This window comes from Aquila chrysaetos, chromosome 26 (assembly GCF_900496995.4).
Source record: "Aquila chrysaetos chrysaetos chromosome 26, bAquChr1.4, whole genome shotgun sequence".
Taxonomy (NCBI): Eukaryota; Metazoa; Chordata; class Aves; order Accipitriformes; family Accipitridae; genus Aquila; species Aquila chrysaetos.
The window spans coordinates 872,003-897,659 of record NC_044029.1 but is presented as its reverse complement, the minus strand read 5'-3'; the positions used below and the strand labels follow the sequence as shown (position 1 = coordinate 897,659).

The following is a 25,657-nucleotide window of genomic DNA, read 5'->3' as shown; positions in this document are numbered from 1 at the left end:
GGGAAAGCAAATAGGAAAGTATCCCAGGCATGAAAATGCTTCTGTGGTTCTTGAGACAGGAATTTCTCTCACACCCATCCCCTCCCCTCTATCCCTCCTCGCTGTTTGGTGCAGCTGAAACCCAGCAGCAGCAACAGCGGGCAAGTTTAGTCACTCTACCACCAGGGTATCGATTACACCTGCAGATGGAAACCAAGCAATCAAAACCAAGATGTTAGCTTTGCCAGAGGATTCTCCTCAACTCCCGGTTTGGGCCCGGTGCCAGTCCTCACCCTGTTGCATTTCAGCATCCCAGCTCTTCCCATGACAGGCTGGCAGATGTTTTTTCGGGCAGAGGCATTTCACTTCACATGTCTTCAGCCTTCATGGAAGGCAGAGAAATTCCAGAGCTGCTTTCCTGAGCAGCATTGAGCAACCCAACACCACTGACAGCCAGGACAGGCAGAAAACAACAGCTTCTTTGTGTCTGGGTCAAACCCTCCCGTTACTTGTTTCTGCCTGCTGACATTTCCCTAGATGGCAAAAGGATTTTTAAATTACAGTGACAAGCTGGCCTTTTTCGTATTAAGAACTCAGCTTTACAAATAGCACATGGTACCCAGCAAGGCAGAAGCTGAGCAGCAGCCTGCCTTCAGAGACTGCTCTCCTGGGAGGAGAAAACCCCACAGATCTCCAGTGACTCAGTGCCTCAGCTTGGCGACTCTCTCCAGGCGTTTTGGGAGGGACACAGTGCATACCCAGTGACCCACGCTGGTGAGCAGCATCAGCTGCTGCTGGGACAGACTCAGCTGCCAGCCAGCACGGAGAGTGGGACAACCAGCAGTTGCTGCTTCTGTGAGTATTGGGTGGGATCGGTTTCCAGCAAAGAGAAAGGCTGGGAATTCATGTCTCCAACGCACCCACATATCCTTCTCCCCAAAAAGGGGACAGCAGAGACAGCACTAAAACCCCTCTGAGAGATGGAGATGCATGTCAGCTGCCAAAGACTTTGCAGCTTCTATTTTCCATCACTGTTTCCACCCTGCTTTCACTCGGCAATCACTTATTTTGGTAGCTGTGACATGTAGAGGTCTCTGTTAACTTTCAGAGCTCCATCAAGCCCACTTTTCAGCCCATGGCATGGATATCACCTCTACATTGAGCCATGAAGGTGACAAGTAGATGGGAGGCAACACAAGGAACCTCCATAAGCACCAGTGCAGCCCACAAGCATTCATTGCCTGATTAGAGCTGGTCTGCCCAGGTGCACCACTGCTTCTGAGTCACACGGAGCCCGTCCTTGCCGTGAAACTTGGAGGGTTCAAAGGAGTCCAGTACCTCCCTTCCCCTTCACCCTGACCACTTTTCTTACAGAGAAAAGTACTCCACAGCCAGCCAGGTGGAGCTGCTTGTGATGCCTGGTGGGAATAGCTGCTCTGCAAGTGGTCCATGAGGCAGAAGGGCCTTTTTCCCCATCACCTGTAGAAAATATCACCAGCATAAGGAGTATAACCAGCTATAAGAAATGTAACTCAAATACCACATAGGAGTTCCTAACAGGTGGCTCGCTGCCTCTTTAGCCACAATAATAGAAATGGGATGTTGGAGTGGCCTGTCACCCTGCCTGCACATTGCTCACCCCGACACACATGCAGCACTGTGAAGAGAATCAGACCCCGCAATCAAAAGGCTTTTGCCCTGTCCTTCTGGAAGTGATGAAGATGATGGTGCCCCTTGCTCCTCTGTGTTTCACCTTGACCCAGTAAACTCATCATTCATACCGAACCTGGCCACCACAAAGCTATTGTTGCAGGTTATTCAGCCTGTGCCTCATTTTTCTCAGTTTCACCCTCTAGTCCAGTTTGGACCACTATTATAAAGTAGACCCACTCTCTTGCATGTCACAGGAGATGTAACATTTGTTCTCATCAAGGCAGTAGCTACAGCTTTGGGGTTACCCTTAAGCTTCAGTCCAAGGTTCAAAAATCCCCTCGAATAACCATATCCTCCTAAGCATTTCTTCAGTTCACCTCCAAGAGTTCTCATTCTTCACCTGGGAGCACTCTTTACCAGTCTGCCATGTCCTCTGCTTCAATTCATTCATTCTTATTTTTTGTCCAGTTGATACATCTCACAGGGATGGTGGTACCCAGACACACCTATCAAATTCAAGCAATCATTTTGTGCCATTGAGATGTTTTGCTGCTTTTTGTTCCACACTCACAAAGCATCACCCTTTATAAGTACACTTGAAGTCAAAAAGCCCAGGCTTTTAATTCTTTGTGCAACCTAACCATCCTCAGAGCCAGGCAATGTGATGAATGCTCCCTTTCTCCTCCCCCTTGTCTACCTCATGTCTTCCCCCACACTCCCAGCATGAAGCTGCACAGGGACATGATGCTTCTGACTTTCACTAATATGAAAGTACCACAGACCAGCCAGGGAATTCCTCAGTCCCCCAGCACTGTTGGGACTACACTAGAGCGATCCCTTGCCATAGGATTTGAGGCAAATCCTCTCAGCAATGAGAACCTTCGGCTTTCGCTGTCATTACTACCGACAAGGCCTCTCTGGGGGTGAAATATGGCTCTGAGATTTGTGGATGTGAGAGGGACATCAGCATCTGAAGAGGTCTAAATGACACTGGCTGCCTTCTCCCCTGCTAAGTGCTATATCACGTTGCAAGCTTTTCTCCAGCTCTCTGTCTGCTGTCCCTGTTAAGTTGCTTCCAGCTTTATTTCTTTTGCAAGTTCCAAAGGCTCCCGCCCTCTGAATAGCTAACTTTGGGTTTATTTTCCCCCAGATAATAGGTTTGCATTTTTCCAGTTTGAATCTTGTGTTATTATTTCCTGCCCATATCCTGCCTTAAACACAAGGGAGCCACGAAAGTGGTGACTGTACATTACAAAAGCAGAAGGAATGGATTCATGAAACTTTTTGCATTTGTGAATGCATAAGGCACAGAAAGGGAGCGTGTGTTTACAAGGGGAAGGAAAATATAATTTATGTTCCCTCTCAAAAGACCAATGGGCAGCTGGCAAGAAGCAGGGGAGTAGGTAGCGAGGAAGGAGAGAGATCTTAGTTCAATGCTCAATCTCTGTGCTGAGGTGAGAGGTTTTCCCCCTCACAAATTCTTTCTTTACCACCACTTCCTTGACATGGTGGCACTGCTTCAATCCCTGATTCAAAATCAGAAAGACTTCTATGAAGTCGATGCGAGTTGTTCCAGTTCTGCACTGCTGCAAATAAACTCAGAAGCTGGCCCGTAGTGTAGCACGTGTAGATGTTTCCTCTTTCAGAAGGGAACTATGCCTCTGCAGTCACAGAAATAATTTCTTTCTTTGTCAGGGAATGAAAAAGCAAACCTAGAGATCGTCCCCTCCCTTCTGCCATGCAACAGCAACAGGAGGGAGAGGACTTCGCAGCCTCCTGCCAGCCCTCTGCACTTTGCTCAGGGACTTGAAGCTCGGAGGCACTTTCCTTATTGGCTGCATCACCCATGGTGTTCAGCCTTCTCTGCCCTGCCTTGACCCTGTCAATGCCCAGCTGTCTTTCCATCCCAGCTACACTTCCCTGTTTTCCTTCTCCTCCCTCCTTACTATGCACTGAGCTTGGTGCTTTTTACCAAGCACCAACCCTTTCCCTCACTGGGAGACCAGTACAGGTACCACTGCCCTCCCTAGCAAGCTTTCCCCGGGCTTTTCTTTCAGTTTAGTTAAGTGATCTGCCTGCTTGGTTTGTTCATATGCCAGATCCCTTGCAGTCTCTGCCATTTCTCCTCCTTGGCTAGCACTCTCCCTTCATGCATATATGTAGAGCTTGTGATACTACAATGTTACTTAAATAAATGCAGCCTGAGATTAAAAAAAGCAAGATACTGCAGAGTGAGAAGCAAGTACAGTTAGCCTTCATGCACCCTCCAACCTTATCTCTGGCTGCAGAGGGAGATCCTGCAACCTTCTCAGGACACCAGCATCTGCTCTAAGAAGAAGGGCCAGCAAACCTTGAGTAGAGCTAACACGTGCAAACAGCCCATGGGAGCAGCAGGTAAATAGAAAGATGTCCCATCATCAAATCTCAATCACAGCACAAATGGCACTTGCCTTTGCCTTGGCCTCTTAGCCAAGGTGTGTTTCTACAGCCAGTGACACAGTTGCAGTCCAGGATGCAGGATGGTCATGCAGCTAATTCCCTTTGTCAGCACTGAATGAAAGGAGAACAATAAGGTACTGTCAACTCATGCCATTTTTTGATGCTTGCAGGATTTTTTTTCCCTGCTAACATGGTAAAACCTGTCGGTGAAACAATCAGTAGCGTGTACTGCACAACACAGCAGCCACAGAAGGCAGAGGTAGAAATGAGCCAGGAGCAGGAGAAAGCAATAAAGAAAACCTCCTTGGTTGCCAGAATGGATGAGAAAGGCCTTCATGTGCAGGTGGAGAATACCACCAGCCACTACCTCTTTGATGTGGAATGGGAGAGGTTCTTGGGGAAAGTGACAGCTCAGATGGGGCTGCCAGAGCAGAGGTACCATTTGCACATTACAAGCAAACATCTTCTTCTGGGCTGTTTCCACTGCAAAAAAGGAAGAGATTGAGGTAGACGTTACAGTGAGAGAAAATTAGATAGGCAGCGCAGTTCCCCCCCTCTCACAAAAGCAGGGGAAGACCACCTCACTTCAGATGGCTTTCATCTCACCACACCTTCTTTTGTTCCAGAGAATGGAAGAAAGTTATGTTTTCCCAGGTTCAGGTCTCTATTCCCAGGACCAGCTAGCTCATGCTGCCTTCTCCCAGTGTTCAGAACCTCAGTCTGAGGATCACATTCAGCCCACCCAACAGCACCTGGGAAGGCAAGGCACTTGCGGGCTAACTGACCCCCTGAGAACTAGTCCAAACCCCTCAGCCAGTTACTAACGGATTGCCATTTACCCAGCCTGGCAGAATCTCCAAATCTGCTGCAGACACCAGAATGTGAATGTCAGTACTCTAAGACAGTGTGAGATGCCAGTCCACCCACTGCACAGAGGAATCGTAATCCATCCTCATCTCCCTTTCCAACATAAGAATGAAGTGCGTGGTCCTTTTCACACGGTAGGACAAAACTAAATTCTAATCACTATGCAAATTATGGTAGAAATGGTCTCCTTATCTCATGCCCATATTCATTTTTTATTCCTGTTAAGAAACAAGGAAAGTTTTGGGGCTTCCCAGACGTGGTAGGTGGGATGCAGGGAATGCATTCTGGCATAGACGCCACTCGTAATGCTCAAGTCCTGGAGGGAACTATTGCAGTTCTTGCCTGTTAAAGCTTTGTGACAAACCATTCCTACACCAATACTATAATATTTGTGTATTCAAATATAATATTTGAAATACTACCTTTCAAAAGATCAGTCAGTCTGGCAGTCCTTAGTGATTTTGGAAAAATCTGATGTAGATGTTTCTGTAGGTTTTGTTCTTCATACAGTTTACCAAAGTACTTGGGCCAGAGATCATCCGTGCCACCAAAAAAAACCCAAAAGCCAAAACCCAAAACCCAGACTGCATACAGGAAGAGTTACCTCTGTTCAGCATTGACTGCAATACACTCTTTTCTTGTACCACTGAGCTTCTAAAGCCATTTTCCCTAAGTACTGGAAGTCTAGCAGTCCTTGGGAGGACAGGAACATGACAAGATACATTAGAGAAATGACCAAAACCATAGAAGTTGTGACTTCCAATATCTGCTTCCTCAGAACTGAGTGAAGCTATAAATAAGGGAACCATCGCCCTTTCCTCTCCAGTGGATGAATGTTCCCACTTCATGCCCTGCAGGGTCATGTGTGACAAATGCAGTTTATCATATGGCTCTGAGATGTATCATATGTCTCTGCAAATTACTGTATCACATGGATAACCCCAGGATACACACACAAACACATCAGTTACACCACTACAGAGAAGTATGAAACTTGTTGGTTTCTGTTTTTTTAAACCCACACATTAGCTCAGGCTCAAGCCCGCCTTCTCCATGTGATGACAAGCGGAGAAGTAGCAAACACCAGGGAGCATATCACTACCACCTTGTCCTGCAACCAGCCAGCAGGATGTTGCACAGAGTAAATAGCACATATAAGGGCCAGGAAAGGGTTTAAGTATCTCTAGGTGTTTAGACTGGGGGGGCGGGGCTTAATGTGCAATGTGTGTTTGCAGATAGTTATCCAGAAAAGCACGTCCAAATAACATATGTTGAATTCCTGTTGATTTTGAACTTGAAAGCATCCCAGAGAGCATGGGAACTCAGCTACAGACCTCTCCCAAGCAGAGATTCTGGCACCTAAAGAAAGTGCAGAGACCATGGCCTATTTCCCCTAGCACCCCCGTCTCTAGAAACAATCTGTTCTGGATGCTTCCAGACGAGCCCGACCATGCCTCACCCACCCCTAACTCCACACCCCATCTCCCACTCCTCGTCGTCCATTCCTCCTTTGATCTGGGCTTGGGAAAGCTTGATGTTTGCCTTATCTAATGTCACTGTGGATGCTCATCTTGCTACACTAAGGGCTACTGTTCACACACAGTAGTGATGTCTGCAAATGTGTGGGGCATGGCAAAACAAGCACAAATACAGCACTTGCAAGCTGCTTGTTTGGGAAGAGCTTCAGCAAAGGCATGGCACGCATGGGAAAGCTTCACCCTCTTACTGCCCGTGGAAATGCCAGTCGAAATTCCCACAGCTTAAATTCTCATGGCTTTGACCTGACCACCTCCTATTTGTTGGCTGTAGGCATTCAGAAAAGCCTGTGAAATGAGTGATGCTTAGGTCAAGGGACACCATGGATCATGGTGTGGGGATCTTGGGCAATTCAACCTTGGTGTGCCAAACTGGCAGCATGCTTAAGACTTTTGATCCCATGATGAGACTTTTCACGTCATGGGTTTCCTATTGCAACCTGCCTTGTGAAAACCACACACCCTAAAGGGAGAAGTTGCCAGAAGCACGCAGAAGGCCAGCCTCTTCTCTAGATGGGTGGACAGAGCTGGTTCTCTGTCACACACACATAAAGGCTTATTGAGCTAACGCTTCATCCACAAACAGCTGCAGAAAACATGACAAATCTTACCACCTTGAAACATTCTCCTACCTTTACCTATTGATAGGAAGCTCTCTCACTTCTATCCTGTCTCCCTGTCCAGATGCAAGGTGGAAATATCCCAAAGAGCTACCAATCTGCTCAGTGGAAGCTGAGCTCTCCCCTGACCTCATCATACCGTGACATTAGGGGGGGAACCCTCACTTGCTCAAACCATCATCTTGCCCACATGCAGCATTGCTCCCAAACAGGAGCAGCCATGCACACCTCTGTTCGCCTGACGCTCACTATTACCCCCTCTCATACCCGGCTTGACAGGTATAGCAGCAGGGATGAAGCCAATTGCTGGCAGGGTACCAGTGCTCCTCCAGGGCCACAGTCACAGACTATGTGGCCTGTCCGGTTACTTTTCTTTACTCTGCTGGCTGGGCATCAACATTTCCAGATGGAGAGCTAGGAAGGAACGCTGCTGTGGGCAAGCTGCCGCTGACGCTGCAGAACCCCGCTGCCTCCCTGCAAAGCGTCTGATGTTGGCCATTGCCTGACACGGCCTCCAAGGCTAGAGAGCAATTTGTACAAAATGAGTTTGCTCTCGCTGGACAAATAATGCTTTGCCAGTCACGGGTCACTTCATACCCAACTTCTTAGGGGGCTCCACTGTTGTTGCCCCATGGGAGTGTGTTTTAGATGCAGGTGTTTTGGCTGCTGGGTCTCAGATAAGCAATTCTGAGAGTGTGCAGGCAGCTGCCCTCTGGCAGGTGGGCAGTCACTTGTGAACAGGTCTGGGGCAGAGGATGCTCCACCGCAGCTGAACTCTGGTCCAGAGTGTGCTTTGGGACCGTGTGCTCCAGTATTGTGTGTGGTGAGCATCCACCACTCCAATAAACTCTGCTGGGGGAACAGGGAAGGGCAAATGGACAGTGCAGCTCGATGCAAATGCCAGCTCCTTCTGCAGGGTAAGCAAATACTTTTTCCTTTCCCTAGATATCATATTCGTGTATATCACCAAGAATAAGCACGTTCTAACCCATAGGTATTAAACACAGTTAGGCTTATTCTATCCTCAGGGAACAAAAATCTGTCTTTATTTTCCATCAGTGGCAAAATTCCCCTGGGATAGTGTGGGCACGATGTCTTTGCCCAACATATGTATCATCTTTGCTGCTGTTTTATCCATAGCTCTGTTTTTTAAGCAGGCTGCTATAGTTTAAAATTAGACCAGACACATATCAATAACACCAGAGAGAAGGAATAATCTGAAAAATAGCAAGGTTTTTTAATCTCTGTAGACTTCAAAGAGCACCAGTTTTGTCTTTCAAATAAAGGCAATACAGTGTCCTCATTAAAGTGGGAAAGGCCTTTGCCAGGTATTTTATCAGTATCTGCTTATCTCTTTCTGGGCTTCTGCAAAGGCAGGCTTGATTCCTTGCAGTAGCAGATCACCAACTCTCTCACAATATGGAGCACATTTTAACCCAGATGCTTTCTGACAAACTTCTTCCCCCTTCACCCACATGTCAAGCCTGTAGCATCCACAAGACAACTACACCAGTCAATTCTCTGCAATGTAAAGTATCTATTTTTAGAGGTCTTTAAGATGATAAGAAATGCTGACCTCAGAAAACTGTGAATCACAAACTCCTTATTTCATCTTCCTTGCCTGCTTGCTCTCCGTGGAAGCAAACCACCACCATCTGGCCAACTTGCTCCAGAGTCACTGCCAGGCCAGAGCTGCATTTTGAGCATCTCTGCTCCTTGGTATATTCCCAAAAGTCTTGTCCATGCCAACCCCACAGGTCCGATTTGCATTCCCCCGTGCCGCCAACCTCAGCGACTTCTCCCTGTGCAGCACGGGGAGGGGATGCGGTGACTCACCGGGGCTCATGATGCCCCTGCCAACCGGCTGTTTGTTTGAGTGATTGTATTGTTGAAGTCCCGTTGCCACATTTGTAACTATACATTTTTTTTTTTTTATGACAACCAGAAGTTCAGTTTTATAAACAGATGCTGCTGTGGGCCTCTATTACTCAGCTGGATCAACGTCAGTCGTTTTTCCAGGCTGCGGTCTCTGTACTGCACACTGAGTCAGACGCAGCCCTGCACAGATTTCTTTGAATTGCTGCTTTCCTCCCAGCGACTCTTGACTCCCTGCCAACAAAGCAGGGCGTAGCTCATTAATTTTTTTTTTTTTTCCCCTTCTCCCTCTCTTTAAAGGCAGACTGATTCATAGTAACTCCTTTAAAACAGAGTGGAAAGACACCACCCTCCCGCACCACCGGAGGAAACTTAAAGCACCACCGGGTCACTCCCCGTCACTACAGCTCCGCGCTCCGGGACACCAGCACTGCAGCCCAGCACGCTCCTGCTCCCACAGGTGCCAGGACAGGCCCCAGCCCACACGGTAAGAGCGGCTCTCAAAAATCCTCAGCAACTTTTCTCCCTCACTGGCAGCTGCTCCCCTCGCCCGGCAGCTCCAGCCTGCTTTTCTCCTCTGCTCCGCCACTTCTCTTTAACTTGGCACAGGAGCCGGCTATGGGACGCACCTTAACCGTCCAGCTTTTGCTTTGAAATCCAGCTGTGTGACGGGAGCAAAGCGCCGCTGCAAGGTGCCGGGGTTGCAACCGTCGAGTGCTGGCAGCAGCAATGTTATTTTGGCCTCCGGGGCATGTGCAGCCAGGGCGCAGGCACAGGGTGCCCAACCTGGGCCAGCCCTGGCGCAGGAGCTGCTGCGTGCTGTCCGAGGAGCATTGTTTACAAACGTGGGAAAACACCTGCTTGAAATTAGGGCTGCTGGTTCAGCGTTTCTGGCTCTCACTCGCTTTTTTCTGCGTGTCCCTCTCCTCTCCATTGGTAGTTTGCCAAGCTTTAATTTAAAACAACAACAATCATTCCAAGTGAAGTCTGAGAGGCCCCAATGGTGCAGACTTTGGGGTACAATGGAGAGGACCTCTCTTTTTCTGTTGGGGTCCCAGCTCCGGAGGCTGAAGCCAAGCCCCAGTTCTTAAGCAAAGCCACACGATGGGTAGAAATCCATGCTACGCTTTCCTTGGCAGCGCAGACCGTGGGGTGGGGAGCACTGAGAGGCGAAGTGAGGGAGCGGGTGGAATTGCTAAGAGCACCGCGGGCTGCGTGGTGGGGTGTGGTGGGGGGAGGCACTGATGGGAAGTGTAGGATTGCAGAGACTGGCAATTTTCCTTATTCACCTGCCTTTTTCCACACAACCACCCCTTCCCTCCCTCCTCCTCTTCACCAGTTCTCTCACTTCATCTGTCTGCTATGGTTTGTATCTTGCGGTCACATCTGAACTATTTTTGAGGTCTGAGAAAGGGAGTGCAGCAAAGCCAGTTTTTTGGCACCAGGCTTTGGTTCCTGTTGCAGGAACCCAGCCCACCCCTGCACAGTTTCATGGGTCTGAAAGAGACTGAAACAGTATTTAGCCCAGTCCAGCCGGGAATGGCTGGGACTCAGGCTGGTGCTGTGGAAAGTTACTATATATGAATGGCCAAGAAGCTGAGCTCACCTTAAGCTTGTGGCAGAAGGATGGATTTTGTGAATTTTGAGGTCCCCTCTGTCCCTATTGCTTGCGGTTCGGTCATGCAGGAGTGCCTCCTGCCTGAGAAATATATGTGAGTGGTAAGGAAGCTGACTGAGGAGCGAGTGTTTGCAGGGCAGTCAGCAATCAGTCTGGGAAGAAAGCATTTTCGGAAGTTGTCGTTTACCACCATTAACAATGAAATCGGTTTGCAAAAAAAAAAGGAAAAAAAAGCTGTGGCCACAGAGCAACTTTCTCAAAAGCTTTGAATTCCTCAAGGCACCTCTGAGAGCAGCTTTGCCCAGGAACTGCCCACTTGACATTTCTGGGTGGAGTGGGATTCTTTTCTGAGCAAACACACAAGAGGGAGCTGGGCATGAAGAGTGTGAAAACTTGGAGCCCATTAGCTATTGTTCCTATGATAACAGGGGTTTAAGGCAGCCGAATGCCTCCACCCAGCCCACCTCACACAGCTGTCAAACCGGGGGACTGTGTGCAGAGAGTGCGGGCTTAAAGGCAGCTTATTTCTATTTGCTGCCTTGGGGATCAGCACAGGAAAAGGATCAAAACTGAGGTATCTTACTATCACTAACCCTGCAGTGCCTGGAAGCACACCCTGACATGCAGCTCCTTCATGTGAGGCACTGCACACCCACGTAAGGAGTTCCTCCCATGGAAGCTCCCCCCAGCTATGACTAACCATTCAAACCCGTGGCACACAGTCCAAGCCATTCATCCAGGCTACCCTCGTGCGAGAGCCAGGCATCTCCACCAGGCACGTGCCATCCCGAGGTAGACATCCGAGAGAGATGGAGTCGAGCCGCACCCAAGGACGCATTCATGGAGGAGGGACTTGGGTTCTTGTGGAGAATCACCCAGTTTTGGAGCGGGTGCCTCAGAGCTGCAGGGTTGCTAGTGCTCCCCAGTACCCTGCTGAGGACAGAGAGCCCTGGGCTTGGAAAACCGGCCCTGCTGGCCTAGCCGGTGGTCTTTGAATTTTGCAGTGTGTGAGCAATGCAAGTGCATGCAGGAATTGCTGTTTGGTGGCCTGGGGTGGAGCAGAGGTGGTATTTTGAAACAGTTCTGGGAGATCTGCTGATAATAGCCAGCATTTTTTTGGTAAAAGACCCACCTCAGGGCCTTGTTTATAATGAGATAGGGGAGATGATTTGCTGCAAGCACGAATCCTCTCTATTCATCCCCCTCCCAGCTGCAAGGCTGGCACACGGCACTCAGCCTGCGCCTGCTTGAGTTTCCTCAGAGCAAAAAGCTGGAGGAGTGGCGGGGTACAGCCTGCTTCCTTAGCCCTGCCAGCTCCCATGGGGCTTTACAGGCCCCACCAACCCCACGCGGCAGCCACGACACCCCTTCCACGGCACGTGTCCACTGGCTCACCCCCCCAGTTCCCTTCGGCTGCTGGACGGGTGCACTCCTCACCGAGTGCTACACCTGATGGCGAAGGGGAAGGCACCTGATGCCGGGCTGGGATTTGCCCTCAGATACTCAAGTGCCCCACAAGGCAAGAAATAGCACTACTAGACCCCTTTGATCTCGATGGGCTCCTGTGCATGTGCCCTTCAATAGGGAGGTGACAGCACTGTCACACACAACACAGGGCAGGCTGCAGGGTGTGGCACTCCTGATTTTTTTCCTTCCTCCTGTTCTCCTGCAAAAAAAGTAATGAAAAAGGACTAAAAGATGAGATTTCCTCACCCTTCCTTCAAGGCAGGGAGAAGTAAGAGACCCAGAGGTGCTCTTTTACACCTCCAAAAGGGAGGGCAAGGAAGGGGATTTCCTATCTATCTCCCCATCTGAAGATGGATTCTTAGTACTTCACAGGTCTTTTCTGCTGAGGCAAAGCAGTGTGCACAGAAAAGGAGGCTATTCTCCCTGGCCCTGCTCTTTTGACAGCCCCTGCCAGGACTGGTAACTAACTGGTAGCCGCAGTGCTGTAATACTGCCCCTGAATAATCGTGCTGAAGCACCAGCTCAAATGTGACTATACAGATCCTTTGTCAGAGCCAGTCCACACCCAGTCATCCCACACCATGACACAGGGTCCAGCACCAGTTCCCCATATAATCTGCCCAGAGGAAATCTAGAGTGCCTCCTTTCTTAAACTGCTTTCTGCTGTTACACTGCAGGGAGGGCAGCAAAGCAGCATATCTGGGGGCTGCCATCTGGAGCATGATTTCTTCAAACCCCACTGGGAGAGTTTTGGAAAGTACCTCCTTAGTTAGAACAGCTGGACAATGAACAAAGGAAACCCTGGCCAAATTTGCAGCTCCACGCACCCTCCTCCTCCTGAACTGTTTGCGGCAGGGCAGAGAGGACATGGAAGCTGCTCTCTGAGTAAGACCAAACGTAGCCCATGCCTTGTCATGGTAGGGAGGGACAGGTTAGGACAACTCAGCTCCAGAACCCACGTTGCCCAAGGGAGTGACTGGTTTGCCAAGCTCATAATTAAGATCTATCCCCTTTCCCCTGTGAAAACCAGTCTGTACCGCAGGCATGGGGAGATACCCACGATGAGAGCCCAGGGACAGATCCTGGACTAGGTCATCCCCAGCCATGGAGAGAAATGCAATGAACTGTGAGCCTTGGAGTGGCTGACAGCAGGTGACTCATGCCGAAGGCTTAGCTCGTGTGATGTGGGGACACCTAGCAATACGTTTGGATTCGAGGAAATCCAGGGCAAGGACCTTCGCTGTCCTTTTGCCCTCCCAGGGCAGAGACTGCTCAAGGAGGGGAGTTGTGAAAGCAACTGCCACGACTGGGTCCAGCATCCACATTCTTCTCATTCCGGAGAGACATCTCCCCTGTGGGCCCCAGCAAGCCTCTGGAAAGGACAGTGAGAGCCGTGGGAGCAAGAGGGGAGAGCTGCAAAATGCTCAGAGCTGGGAGCAGGTTGGTCAGGGGGTTGCTGGAGACCAGCTCCAGGAACGTGGACCACTGCTGGAGGAAAGCTGGGCTCTGAGACTGGCACTGCCACTGGTCGTGCCAGCTCAGGCAGCTGAGCCAACCTGCCTGCTAGCTGGCCTCCAGCGGCTGCAGCCAGGCCAGCGTGGTGTGCGCTGACAAGGGGAGCTCTCGATGCCTGGTGGAAAGCCATTCCCTTATGTAACATGAGCTAGAATGACACCTGTACCGTTCTGCCAGCCCATGCTAATCACAGGGGTAAGAAGCCCTCTTGAAGCCAGATGGGGCATTTTGCCTCACGACCACCTTTACCCCACCCTGCACAAAGCACCGACCAACTCCAGGCTGCACAGCATCATCTTGCTTCTGCTTTCTACTCGCGCTCCTGCTCCCCCCCAGTCCATCACTTGTGCACTGCGGGTTGAAAGAAGGAGCTATCACACAATTTTGCAATTTAATCCTGCGCAGTCTTTTCCAAGTTGGCTTGCAGGAACAAGGACACCCTCGAGGCAGGCTGACCCAAAAGCTCAGACTCTTTAGATGCCTAAGTCGCATCGACCTCAGTGTCTCATAGACTGTACTGGCATATTCAGAGGTTTTGCAGTTTTGAGAGAGAGGGACGCTATCCGATAAGGAGCCACTTCTTTTTCAGAGTTACCCTCCCTTGAAAAAAAAAGGGAAGATCTTTACAAAACTGTCTCTGTAAATCAGAGAACTGCAGTTTTAATTTAAAAATGCAGCCAAAAGCACAGCTGATGTGGGCTTCACGGACCTTCCACCTCTATCTAAAGGCTGTTGCAAGGAGGAAAAGCAGGAAGTCCCACCAGAAATGATCTGTGCACTTTTGCTCACACCACGCTGTAACCTGAACTTTCCTGTCAGAGCTGTCAGATGGTTTCTCCCACGTGGGCACTGTCAGTGTCAAAGTCACACAGATAGATAGATACGTGCACCCATAAGGAAACCACGCATGAGCACGCATGCAGGCAGACACACGCTCACACACACGGTTCAGCTCCGCTCACAGGGAAACCACAGATGCACATTCCCATTCACAGAGGGAGCCACGCAGAGCTGCAGATGCACACCCCTACACACACCATGTCATCGCCCAGACCGTCAGTCCTCCCACAAACGCTTCTCGCATATCTCGGCATCTTGCCTGAACCCCTGCGAGTCACAGCAACTCCCACGTCTAATTAACCCACCTAGGGACCATCCGACGCGCTCAGGGGTGGGGGTGCTCCCCACCGCACCTCCAAACGTCCGGAGGAGCTCTTCTGTGCTCCCATTAGCTCGAAGGACCCCTTCCCCACCCCTCCATCTCACTCGGTGCCCATCAGTCCCAGCCCTTCCCTGGCGTGTCTGGTGTGAGGAGTGACAGTGTTTTCCTCCAGCAGCGGTGGCTGGCTGCCTGCCGGGCCCCAGGCGGCTGTCTCTTCCCCTTCCTACTACCAAGCGAGCGCTGGAGTTTCAGTTGATGTTGTCACATGGCTGAGCGCTCGAGGGTGGTTTCTTCTGGAGAAAATGCCAATTTCTCACTGTCTGCCCTAGGAGCTCTGATATTTCCCCACTCTCCTATGAATCACGAGCATGAGAGCTGGAAAACCCTTGTGTGTCATCTTTTGTGACACCCCCTTGCATCTCTCAGTGAGTGGAGGTTCGTTAGCACGGGTGGATTCTTGAGGACTTTGGTCCCACAAGAAGTGATTCACATGCTGAGGCTTTACCGCTCCCCTGGGAAGGCAATTCTCCTGATCCCTTGGAGACCATATCGCCAGGAAACGCTTCCCAAGAGCCAGACAAAAATCTTCCATTTACTTAAGCTTATTTTCAGTTGTAGCCCCTCAGGCTGCTCTACACTTTCCTTTCGGCTGACATTCATCTGCTACTTCTGCAGCATTGCTGTACCCCATGTGGTCACCACAGCCACCACCCATGCACGCACAAAATCTCACTGCCACAAACCAGAGGCTCCAAAGGTCTCCGTGTGCCCACACACACCTCCTGCCCAACCCTTTTCCCACACATGTGAAATCTCTTTCCAGAGGCACCAGCCTACTCATCCACATGTCTATAAAAAGCATCCGATGTGTAAATTGAGTCAGGCCGGTCTGTCAAAACCAGGTTGTCAACAGCAGTGCTGGCGTACAGTGGTTTATAAAAGTCTGGAGTCAGCAAGGACTCTGGATTCAGCTGGATCTGAAGCAAGAAACAGAGCAAAGGATGAAAGCAAAAAGATCCTTCCCTGTTGTTGTTTAAAGTTGTCATGAGCTTTCTAGTAACAATGTGACGGGTCCAAAGTCACCATGCCACCAGAATATCACAGAGATCTTCACATCTTTGCATCCTGCCAAATGACCCTGCCCATGATGAGGACTCATGCTCATATCACACACAATGCCAAGGCATGCAGTTGTAGCCGGGCTAAGACACAGTCAGGGCCTCAGCTCAGTCAAAAGGCAGATCTACAAATTCTGCAGAAGGTTTTATCCCACCCTGAGGTTTCCCTTACTGGTAGCATCATGGCAGCATTGCTATTTGTAGGTTGGCTTTGCACTGAGGAAGCCAGCAGTGACAAAGGTGGCAGTTTGTGGCTATCTCAAACAATATCAAATAATTTTTATTTTCTGTCCCATTCTCTCCGATTTTCCCCTTCCTTTCCAAGTGGTCTTGGCCCTGATTCAAACCACCAGTATTCCTGGTATGACTCTGTGCCACCTCAGACAGTGGCCAGGTTCACATGCTTTCTCTCTTTTTTGGACCTCCTCCTGCCACCATCAGAGACAGTGTACTGGGTGAGACAGACCACTGATCTGACTCACTGCCGTGTTCCTTATATTCTGTGGTGGCAGCTGGGGAAGGCAGAATTTCTTTCATCTTGGTTGCTGTCACTCTATGGAGATTTTTGTCGACATTCTGGCCAAAACAATTTGCTCTTTCCCTGAAATGCCATCTTTCCCTTGTTGAGAAATTGAATGTATCAAACCCAAGGGACTTCAGCTGAAAAACTGAGTTTTAGAGGAGTCAGAGGTCACCACGGTGCTCACAGACGGTGCGATTTAGACATCCTCAGCTCCCCGGACACTATAGGCTGCTATAGGCTATTGGCTGAGCTCTCCCCTCAGCCAGCATCTCTCACAGTACGCCTCACCAACTCACCCTGGGAGAGGCAGTCCCAAGCAGGAACCTCAGTTCAGAGAGGAGACCGGGAATGGAAGTCAGATGAGCTACATGCCTTAGGAACACTTCAGATCTGAAATATTTCAGATTTAGTTGAGAGTGCTCTGATTTTTCACCCCAACCCACCTGATTATTCCTGCAGAAACATCCCGTACACTTCCTCTCTACTCCATTCACTGCAGTGCACTTTCTGCCAGAAGCAAAGGACCACTACCTAATCTGGTTTACCCTCTTGAGTAACCCACTCCCTATGTTTGAGGAACTGTACCGTTGGCCTTTGCCGTATCTCCAAGTGGCACTTTGCATTCCACCCTGCTGCTTTGCCAAGCAGCAAACCAAGGGCAAGGACTCACTTCTCCAGATTGCCCTCCAGATAGAAGGATCCAAAGCACTTAAGAAGATACAGGGGTGATATGGGTGGCTACACTTGGCCTGCATGAGAAGACTTTGTCTTAGTTTTTAATGGGTAGTGCTTGCCTGCTTGAACTTGAACTAGGGTGCAGCAGAGCTATGTGTTGTTCCCCAGTGTGTGTACTCCTGCATGGTCAGAGAAGTAGTCTCTACACAGATAAGAGTCTGTCATGCTTATCTGTAGGCTTTTTTGTGCTGAAGGCTGCTACGGTGATTGCTATTCATGGTTACTGTTGGTGTGGCTTGTTATTTCTCCTCATCCATCATCCCAGGAAAAAGAAACTCAGTCTGCTATCATCAGTGCAAGATCTTCTCTTGACTTATGCAGGCTGTTCAGCAGGCGCACTACCGTCACTCCTCCTTCCCCACCAGCCTGTCCTACCTCAGTAGTCATTCTAATCTCATGTCTCAGCTCTGTTTTTCTTGGCTTAGCTGGGGTCTGTCCTCTGGAAGACATGCCAGGAGGCTCAATGCAGGATTCACAACCTGGTTGCTTGACTGGTTCTTGAGAAGCAGTCCTAAAACTGACAGAGTGTCCTGAACACTCGCAGGGTTAAATAATTGTGGTTTTGGGAGCTTTGGGGTGAGTCAGTGGAAAAAACTGGCAGCTCTAGGAAGGCTAAGACTGACTCATAGCCCAAGAAGAGCCTGAGAAGCTCCAAATCCAGCTGCACTTTAGGTAGGGGAATGGAGGAAAAGGCATTTGCATGCAATTGTGTCCTATTGCTCCAGCAATGTGACCCCACCCTGTAGCGGAGAAAGATGCCTCACACTTAAGAAATGGAAAGAGTATCCTGTCAGTCACCAATGCTCTGCCAGCTTCTCTGTCTAATGGGAGGAAAAGTCCGCGCCGTACCATCAGAGACAGAGATGACTCCATTTCAATGCCATTCGTTCACCCACTGCTCCTTTGGGATTGTTCTCTAGCGTTTTATTTAAAAGGCAGGGAGAGATGAAGGAAGGGGAAAGCGAATGAATAGAGAGGGAGGTCTGTGCTTTAACTCACAAAGAATCAAAACTAAGCTGTGAGCACATATCACGGGGGAGTTTGTGTTTGATAGCATGTGTATTCAGGGAGAGGTGCTGACGTTCTCAGGAAGTAGGTGCACTAAAAGCACCTGAACTAACAGTGCTTTCAAGCAGTGCGAGAATGGGGCAGAAAAAGCAAATGGAATAAAGGATTTGGGTTTTTTCTTAGCGTATTGGTCAAAGTTCTGTGTGTGGTGGGTTTTTTTTTTTACATTGAAAAGTAACATAGCCCTCATTTTCATTTCTGAACACAAACAGAAGATGCATTTAAAATGACTGTTCTAGTCTTTTAGGGTGTCATGAAACTAGGTTTTTGGTCTTTCAATTACAGGGCTTTTTTTGAAGGCCCTCAAAAATAATTGGCATAACCCCCACTGAATTAGTTTTTAAAGAGGCCATGGAAAAATACATCCATCTAAGAAAGAAGAAAGTTTAGTCACTGCTCAGTAAAGGCAAATTTCAGAGCAGGCAAATTTGCCACCATTTGGTGTACGCATACCAATACACTATGGTGGCAAGAGCACTCATTACAGTTTGTGTAAGAACCAAGGCAATCAGAAAAAAGGATGACAAGTAGTCAAAGACATGAGAAGATTTGACTCAGAGGCTCTATTCAAGGCACCTGCTGCAGATATGTAACTTAGTCATGGCAGCAGCAATAGATTCTCAGCTCAAGGTACAGTGGTGATATCCATATCAGTTGCCATCCAGCATTTTGAAACCCTCGTTCCTTTTGCAGTCAATGGAAAGAAATGTTTTAACGCTCAGGGCAGGTGCGTTCATGTGGTAGCCTGCGTATAGTATTGAGAACCTGGATTTTAGCAATGCTGAACTCATAAATGACTGTCACTACAGTCAGAGAGGAACTCCTAAGAAGGCTGTACTTTCTCCAAGACCATCACTAAGGGAGGTACTGTGACAAGAGAGGGTATGGTGACCAGGCCATCTAGGCGAATCAAACCCTAGAGCACGAGGAGTTTGCTGGGACACCCCAAAGCAGACAAGCAAGCCCAGCCCGTGTTCAGCAAGCCGGGGCTAAACGGCTCCAGAGACATCTCCCAGGTGAAGGAAACCTCACAGCTGATGCTGAGGAGATAGGACCCATCACCAAACCTAATCTGTCCTTCTAAGGAGTGGCCTCGTTTGGGTGGGAGGAATGACCTAACAGAGCTGGTTCCTTGAGATCCTGAACTCAAGGAATTCCTCCTGGTCATCAGCTAATGCTGAACTGGGCAAAGAGCCACTGATGGAGAAGCCTGCCCGCCCGCTGTGGTTTGGGCAACGGTATCCAAAGCAGTGCAAGGAATAGCTGCAGCACTTTACAGGAATACACTCCCACACATGGCTACAATGAGAGGAAAGACAGGAGTGGAGAAGGTGGAGTCACTGAATAAAAAGACCCACTTTTATGGGACTTTGCAAAGCCTTTCGTTACAGTTTGCGTGAAAGACATCATAAAGTATAATTGTGTTGTTCCATGACAATGTTACCACACCCTGTACAAATGGTGACAGCATCAAACCTTACCTGAGTCACCTGGACCAAAATAACTTGACAGCCAACATTAATCACATACTTTATACTGCTCTTCAGTACCAGCACTACCACGAGAAAGAGCAACAGAGCCCTGTGAAACTTTCTAGGAAGCAGTCTTTCACTGGCCACAGAGTGGACCCAGTAAACTCTTCTGCTTGATTTCTGTGGCTACACTGCAGAGACAGTAATGCCTGGAAGGAAAATTGCCCGTAAAGCACTGTGAGCTTGCAGGGTGCAGAGGCAAAACCCCCAAAAACAAACCAAAGAGGAATCTGCATTACAAGAGAATCTTACTGCAGTAATAGAGATCTGCATGCCTCAAGTTTTAAAAGGGAAACAGGCAGTTTTCATTGCAAACCTAAGCATCTTCCCCTGCCCCAGAACACCTCAGTGGCGTTTCTGTTCTGGTTATTCTCCTCTTCACATAATGGAGCAGACCATTGAGTAGGGGTAGCCCCCCCAGTGCACTCTGCACCGCTGTTCAACACCCAATGCACCCAGGAACACACACTCCTCCACTCCACACCAACTGCCTGTGTCCCAGACCAGCTGGAGGAGGCTGTTCCATGAGAAGAAAAAGGGGAACCGGAGGAGAAAATCTTTCCTGACCTCTCTGAATCCTGTGGGCAAAAACTCCTCTTCCTGGAGTGTAGGCCTGGAGTATGTCATTTTTACTTTACATAACCACACACCCATTTAAGCAACCTGTGTATATACACAGGCTATTTTTAAAATGCCCCCGAGCTAACTACCCCTGCTCTACATCTCCTCCCAGACTGGTTCCTTTACCTCCAGGCTTTCTTTAAGCTCTTGAGCAACTCCCTTGCAGATTTTGACAAAGGTTTTAGCAATGTTTTTTGGTGACTACACGCTTCCGCTTCCAGAATGGATTTAAAATCACCTTGTTTTCTTGCATGCAAATAAAGCCTGTACTAATGCTGTTCTTTGATTCAGCCCTACCCTTCACCTCCCCCCTCTGTTCCTGTTCTCCTCCAGAGCTCTCCGTATCGGTGCCACCACCTAGAAGGGACCCAAGATGTTGGTGCTACTGGCTGGTATCTTTGTGGTCCACATCGCCACTGTCATCATGCTCTTCGTCTCCACCATTGCCAACGTGAGTCAAGACCGCCCTGGATGAGCCACGGCTGCCGCCTCCCGCAGCAGCGGCCGGCGGGCAGGGGGACGGGCGGCTGGGTGGGCGCTCGGGTCCGTAGGTCAGCGATGGGCGATGATGGGTGGGCTTAGGGAGGAGAAGGGCAGCCGGGGTGGGACAGGCCCAGCCCCCGGTGGGATGCCCAAGGTGGGCCCCCCCCCCGCGCCCTGCCGGCGGGGCGGGCGTCGGGGACTGGGGGGGGGCTCGCAGCCGCCCGGGCGGCCGGATCCCCCCGCTGTGCCCTCCTGCTGCCTCGCCGGGGAGGGTCTGAGCAGTTTTCCCCCTCCCCGGGTCGTGGGAGTGGAGTTCCCCGGGGGTTTGCCTGGACCAGATGCCTCCCGGGTTCGGAAGCCTGCGGCATCTCCCGCCCGCTTCGGCTCTTCGTCTGCTGCCCGCACACGTGGACGTTGTCAGCGCTGGCTCTCGTGGCACTTGGGCTACTCTCGCTCCCCTTAGGGCTTCGTCTGACAACGGGCCAGGAGAGCGAGGCAGGTCGCCTTCCCCCCCTTGTTCAACCGTTTCATCCCGTTTCAGGTGTGGATGGTGGGTACTTCCAACTTCGGAACGGCCTCATGGGGACTCTGGCTACTGTGCAACAAGACCTGCCAGCAGATGACAGTCAGCAGTAGTGATGAGGGTAAGGCGTATTTGCATTTTCATTGTGGTGATGAACCGCAGGACCTTGGTGCACATTACCAAGGCTGAGTCCTGATCTTCTCAAATCTATTCCCTGTGTTTTCACAGCTTCCCTCAAAGCCGCGCAAGCCTTTATGATCCTCTCAATCATTTTCTCCGTCATTGCGCTTGTCATGTTCATTGTCCAGCTGTTCACCCTGGAGAAAGGCAAACGTTTCTACATCACTGGAGCCATCATGCTGGTTTGCTGTAAGTATGCACGCCTTGCGAGGGTTCTGCGTGCGTCCCGCTGCCTCTGCAGGTGCAAGTAGCTGCACGTGTCCGCCACACATGGCCATCAGGGGAGGTTGTCAGCCGGCTAAATGTTTCCAGTGGCCCATTTTTTTTGAAAAAAACAAAAAACAAAGCACTGAGGAATTGGAAAGTGTTGGGTTTTTTTTTACTGTATATAATGAAAACATTTCCAGATTTTCATTAGAGAAGCCCAGTGGGTTTTGCAAAATACCTTTGAAAGACAACAAAAAGGATTCAAGTATTTTGGGGGGCAGGGGAATAAACAGTTAGACAGCTACTGCTCATGGGATTCAACATGTAGCAGCAAACTGTCTGCAGATCTTATTACTGATTTCCTCCTAACAAAGGTTTATTTCCCATGGCACCCACTAAACAAGCCCCGAGTGTCTTATGTCATCACGTCTGCAAGAGAAATCCTCCATAAATAAGCCTAAAGGGTAGCAGCCCCTCTCTCATATGGCACAAGACATGCATTACAATCTCAGGGGACAACAGTGCTTCAGAAGTCCTGCAGCAATGCTGGTTTCTGTGCATTTTCCAACCCTCTTTTCCCCCTTCCTTCCCACAGGGATGTGCATTCTGATTGGAGTCTCCATTTACACAGCTCGGTTCACAGGCAAGATGTTCCAGGTCACACGACCTCACCATGGCTACTGCTTCATATTGGCCTGGATCTGCTTTTGCTTCAGTTTCATCATCAGCATCCTGTACCTTGTTCTTAGGAAAAAATAAGGCTGATGGGAGTCCAGGGGAGAGGGTTGGCTACTGGGAATGGGGAAGAATTGCTCTGCTGAAAGAACTGTTGGGCCAATAGACAGAAACAGCCACCATCATCACCACTGCCACCACCACCGAAAAATCACTAACAAAGCTAGAATCCTCAGAAACTCCTTCACCAAAGAGAGGGAGAAACAGCTCCAACTGATCTAGCACTCCCGGGGCTGTTGCACCAGAAATCTGCAAGTGACCCAGACAGCTCTTCTCCTTTTCTGCAAAGTCATGTCATACCTTCACAGAGCTTCAAGCTCAGCAATGATGATTGAAGGGCACCACAAAAACAAGGGCTACATCTTTTCCCTTCCTAGAGCCCTTCTCACCTTCTGGTGTGCCTTGTGGGTTGGGCAGTGAGGCTTATGACCCCTTTTTTTGGCCATTGAAACAAATGGGATGGACCTTTTGTTACATTTTTATATATATATATATGCACATATGTCAAAGTTAAAGACATTAATTTGAGAAGCAACCCAATAGAAATCAGATTAAATTTGTATTAAAATATCTACAGAAATAAGGCAGCAACTTTTTTTGCTGTTCTGTTTACTATTTGACATTCCCATGGTTGAATCAGATACAAGTAGGAAGGGCAAATATACAGGCGTGGATGATGAGGGGGAGAGAGAGAAATTGGGGGGGGGGGGGGAGATTCACAGGAGTTCCTAATTACAGAGGATGCAGTTGCTCAATGATGCACATGCAGGGAGGGAATCATCTGGGTGTGTGCCTACACTAAAATCTTCTTTTCAGCTCCAGAACATGGTAACAGCACTGCAACATCACAGATCTTTACAGAGACAATTCCTTATCTGTAGGCAGGGTTTTATTCCCACATTGTCACCCAATACATGATATTAATTGAGAGCCCCACCTTGTGACACAGCTCATCTCAAAGGCAGCTGATGCTGGTTAGCAGAGGAAATGTATTCCTTAATGAGCGATTAGGAGACATGAGGCAGGGCTTGTGAGTTCTGCTCCTTGCTGCACAACCTTAGGCCAGTCACACAACCTGGTGCTTTTCCATCTGCTAAATTCTTCCATAAAACTATACCTACCTCCCAGGGTTGCTGAGAGATTTTGAGTCCACTCTGTAATACAAGGTCCCCATGTGAAAGGCTGGCATGGGAAACTAAAGCATTGGTACTGCTGCAACCCACAAATTTCTGTCATTTCGAAGAATCTCAGTCATGAGTGGCATTTGTAAGGGACAAGAGGTCAAAACTTCCTGTGACTCCATCCACAACTAAAAGGCAGAGAGTATAAAAAACCATGCAGGTGCAGATTGTGCATGGATGCTATTTACCTCTCTCTCTCTCTCTTTTCCTCTCTCTTTCTGTTACGTTTTCTTTTTATGTAGACTTTATCAATTTGGTGGATATATTCTAGTACTGTATGTTGCTGTTTCATTAACAAACATTATTTCATACATAGTCATTGTAAATATTTTGAAATGCATATTTTTAACTTTGAGGATATAAAAATAAAATCTGATTCCCTTTATTATAAAGAGTTTTGCTCTGGTTTTTTTTCATTAGTGTTTCAGGTATTTGTGAACAGAAGCATTTGCTCTTTTCACTGAATCAAAGCTCACCCCTTTAAGATGATGAACTACCACCATGTTATCTTGTTTGTCAGTATATGAGATTTGCTATTTTGGAGGGAAGGAGGAAGCAGAGCAACTCTCAGAGCTCCTGCAGGCTCAAGCAGGTAGTGTGAGCAACAGTAACACGCAGTCCCAGAGCCAGGCTTTGCTTCACACCCAGGAGAGCTGGAAATGTACTTTTGCACTCTGGCAGAATCTCATCTGGAAGCTGGTGCCTAAGATGCTGCGGGATTTATTATGCCTTAGACCAACCCTCAGCACAAGTGAGTCCCAAAGCAAAATCGGCAAGGTGTTTGCCTGAGCCACTTGAGTTGGTATAGCTGTTGCCTCCTTAGAGTCGTCTGGCCAAACACCTCAGGAGCTCTAGAGCTTGAGCAGAGTCCAAAGCCCAGGACACAGGCAGATCTTAGCAAACTTGGGGCACAATCCTGTGAGCTCTGAGGAGAGGTAAGACCTAGCGGGAATCAGCTGGTTAGGAAATTTTTCTTTATCAATTAATCCACCTTAGGGAGAGCTAAGACACATGCTGATTGAGGGCAGAACAGTGACATGAATCATTAGGAGCTGAAGTTTCACCAGAGAAGGACCTCATACGCAACAGGGCGTGGGAAGGCTCATGGTGCGCAATGGGTGGACACTTGCCTTGGTCTCAGGAGGTTCCAGGAGTCCTGCTGTGCCTTGTCCTCCTGGCAATCCTTTAAGTGCAGGGTAAGCAACGACTAGTCAGGCACTTGGGACAAGGCTCCTCTGGCTACAAGCTAACACTGGCAGGTGAGACATGAGCCAGCGGCTGAGGTGGGAATACTGGGGAATGCTAGCCAGGGAGATTTGCAGGAGCATGCTCAGTGCTAGGCTGGTATCCGTGCCCTGTTTCTAGCATGGCACAGAACACACGTGACAATATGATACCTTACAGGATGACAAAGCAATCCCAAATTTGTTGGGATGCCCAGGACAGGTCACAGGCAATAGCCTCAATTTTTGAACAATGGTCTCCAACAAATTTTGCCTCACCACAAACTGTTATCATTGGCAGCTCAGCAAGGATACGAAGGCTACGGGATGCTCTGGGCAGCTTGGTTTGCCTGAAAAACTACTTGGGCTTTTAAAGGATCAGCGCCCTAATCTACAGTTGGAAAAAATCACTGGGTCCTCTGGCATCTGGCAAACCTAGCCGATCTAGTCCTTGAAGTATAACGCATGCCAAATGAGACAGTGTTTGCTCCACACCTGGTAGCTCCCACCACCATCTTCTGAGTCCTGTTACATTAGGGGCTGGCAGGCAGGGAATTAAGTTGGGCACTGGCAGGACAGAACACACTGTGCTGGTTTTGGCTGGGATAGAGTCAGTGCTCTTCATAGTAGCTGGTATGGGGCTGTGTTTTGGATTTGTGCTGAAAACAGTGTAGATAACACAGGGATGTTTTAGTTACTGCTGAGCAGTGCTTACACAGAGCCAAGGCCTTTTCTGCTTCTCACCCCACCCCAGCAGCGAGCAGGCTGGGGGGGACACAAGGAGTCGTTAGGGGACAC

The 25,657-nt window shown here is 49.2% G+C and overlaps 1 protein-coding gene across 1 annotated transcript; it reads left to right on the top strand.

The window, feature by feature from the left end:
• The first annotated feature begins 9,174 nt into the window (after positions 1 to 9,174).
• Positions 9,175 to 24,021, top strand: EMP1 (epithelial membrane protein 1). Its single transcript, XM_030003183.2, has 5 exons — positions 9,175 to 9,455; positions 20,661 to 20,778; positions 21,352 to 21,454; positions 21,562 to 21,702; positions 22,316 to 24,021. Exons 2-5 carry the CDS (start codon positions 20,701 to 20,703, stop codon positions 22,477 to 22,479), a joined length of 486 nt encoding a protein of 161 aa, XP_029859043.1. The 5' UTR covers positions 9,175 to 9,455; positions 20,661 to 20,700; the 3' UTR covers positions 22,480 to 24,021.
• Positions 24,022 to 25,657: the final 1,636 nt, after the last annotated feature.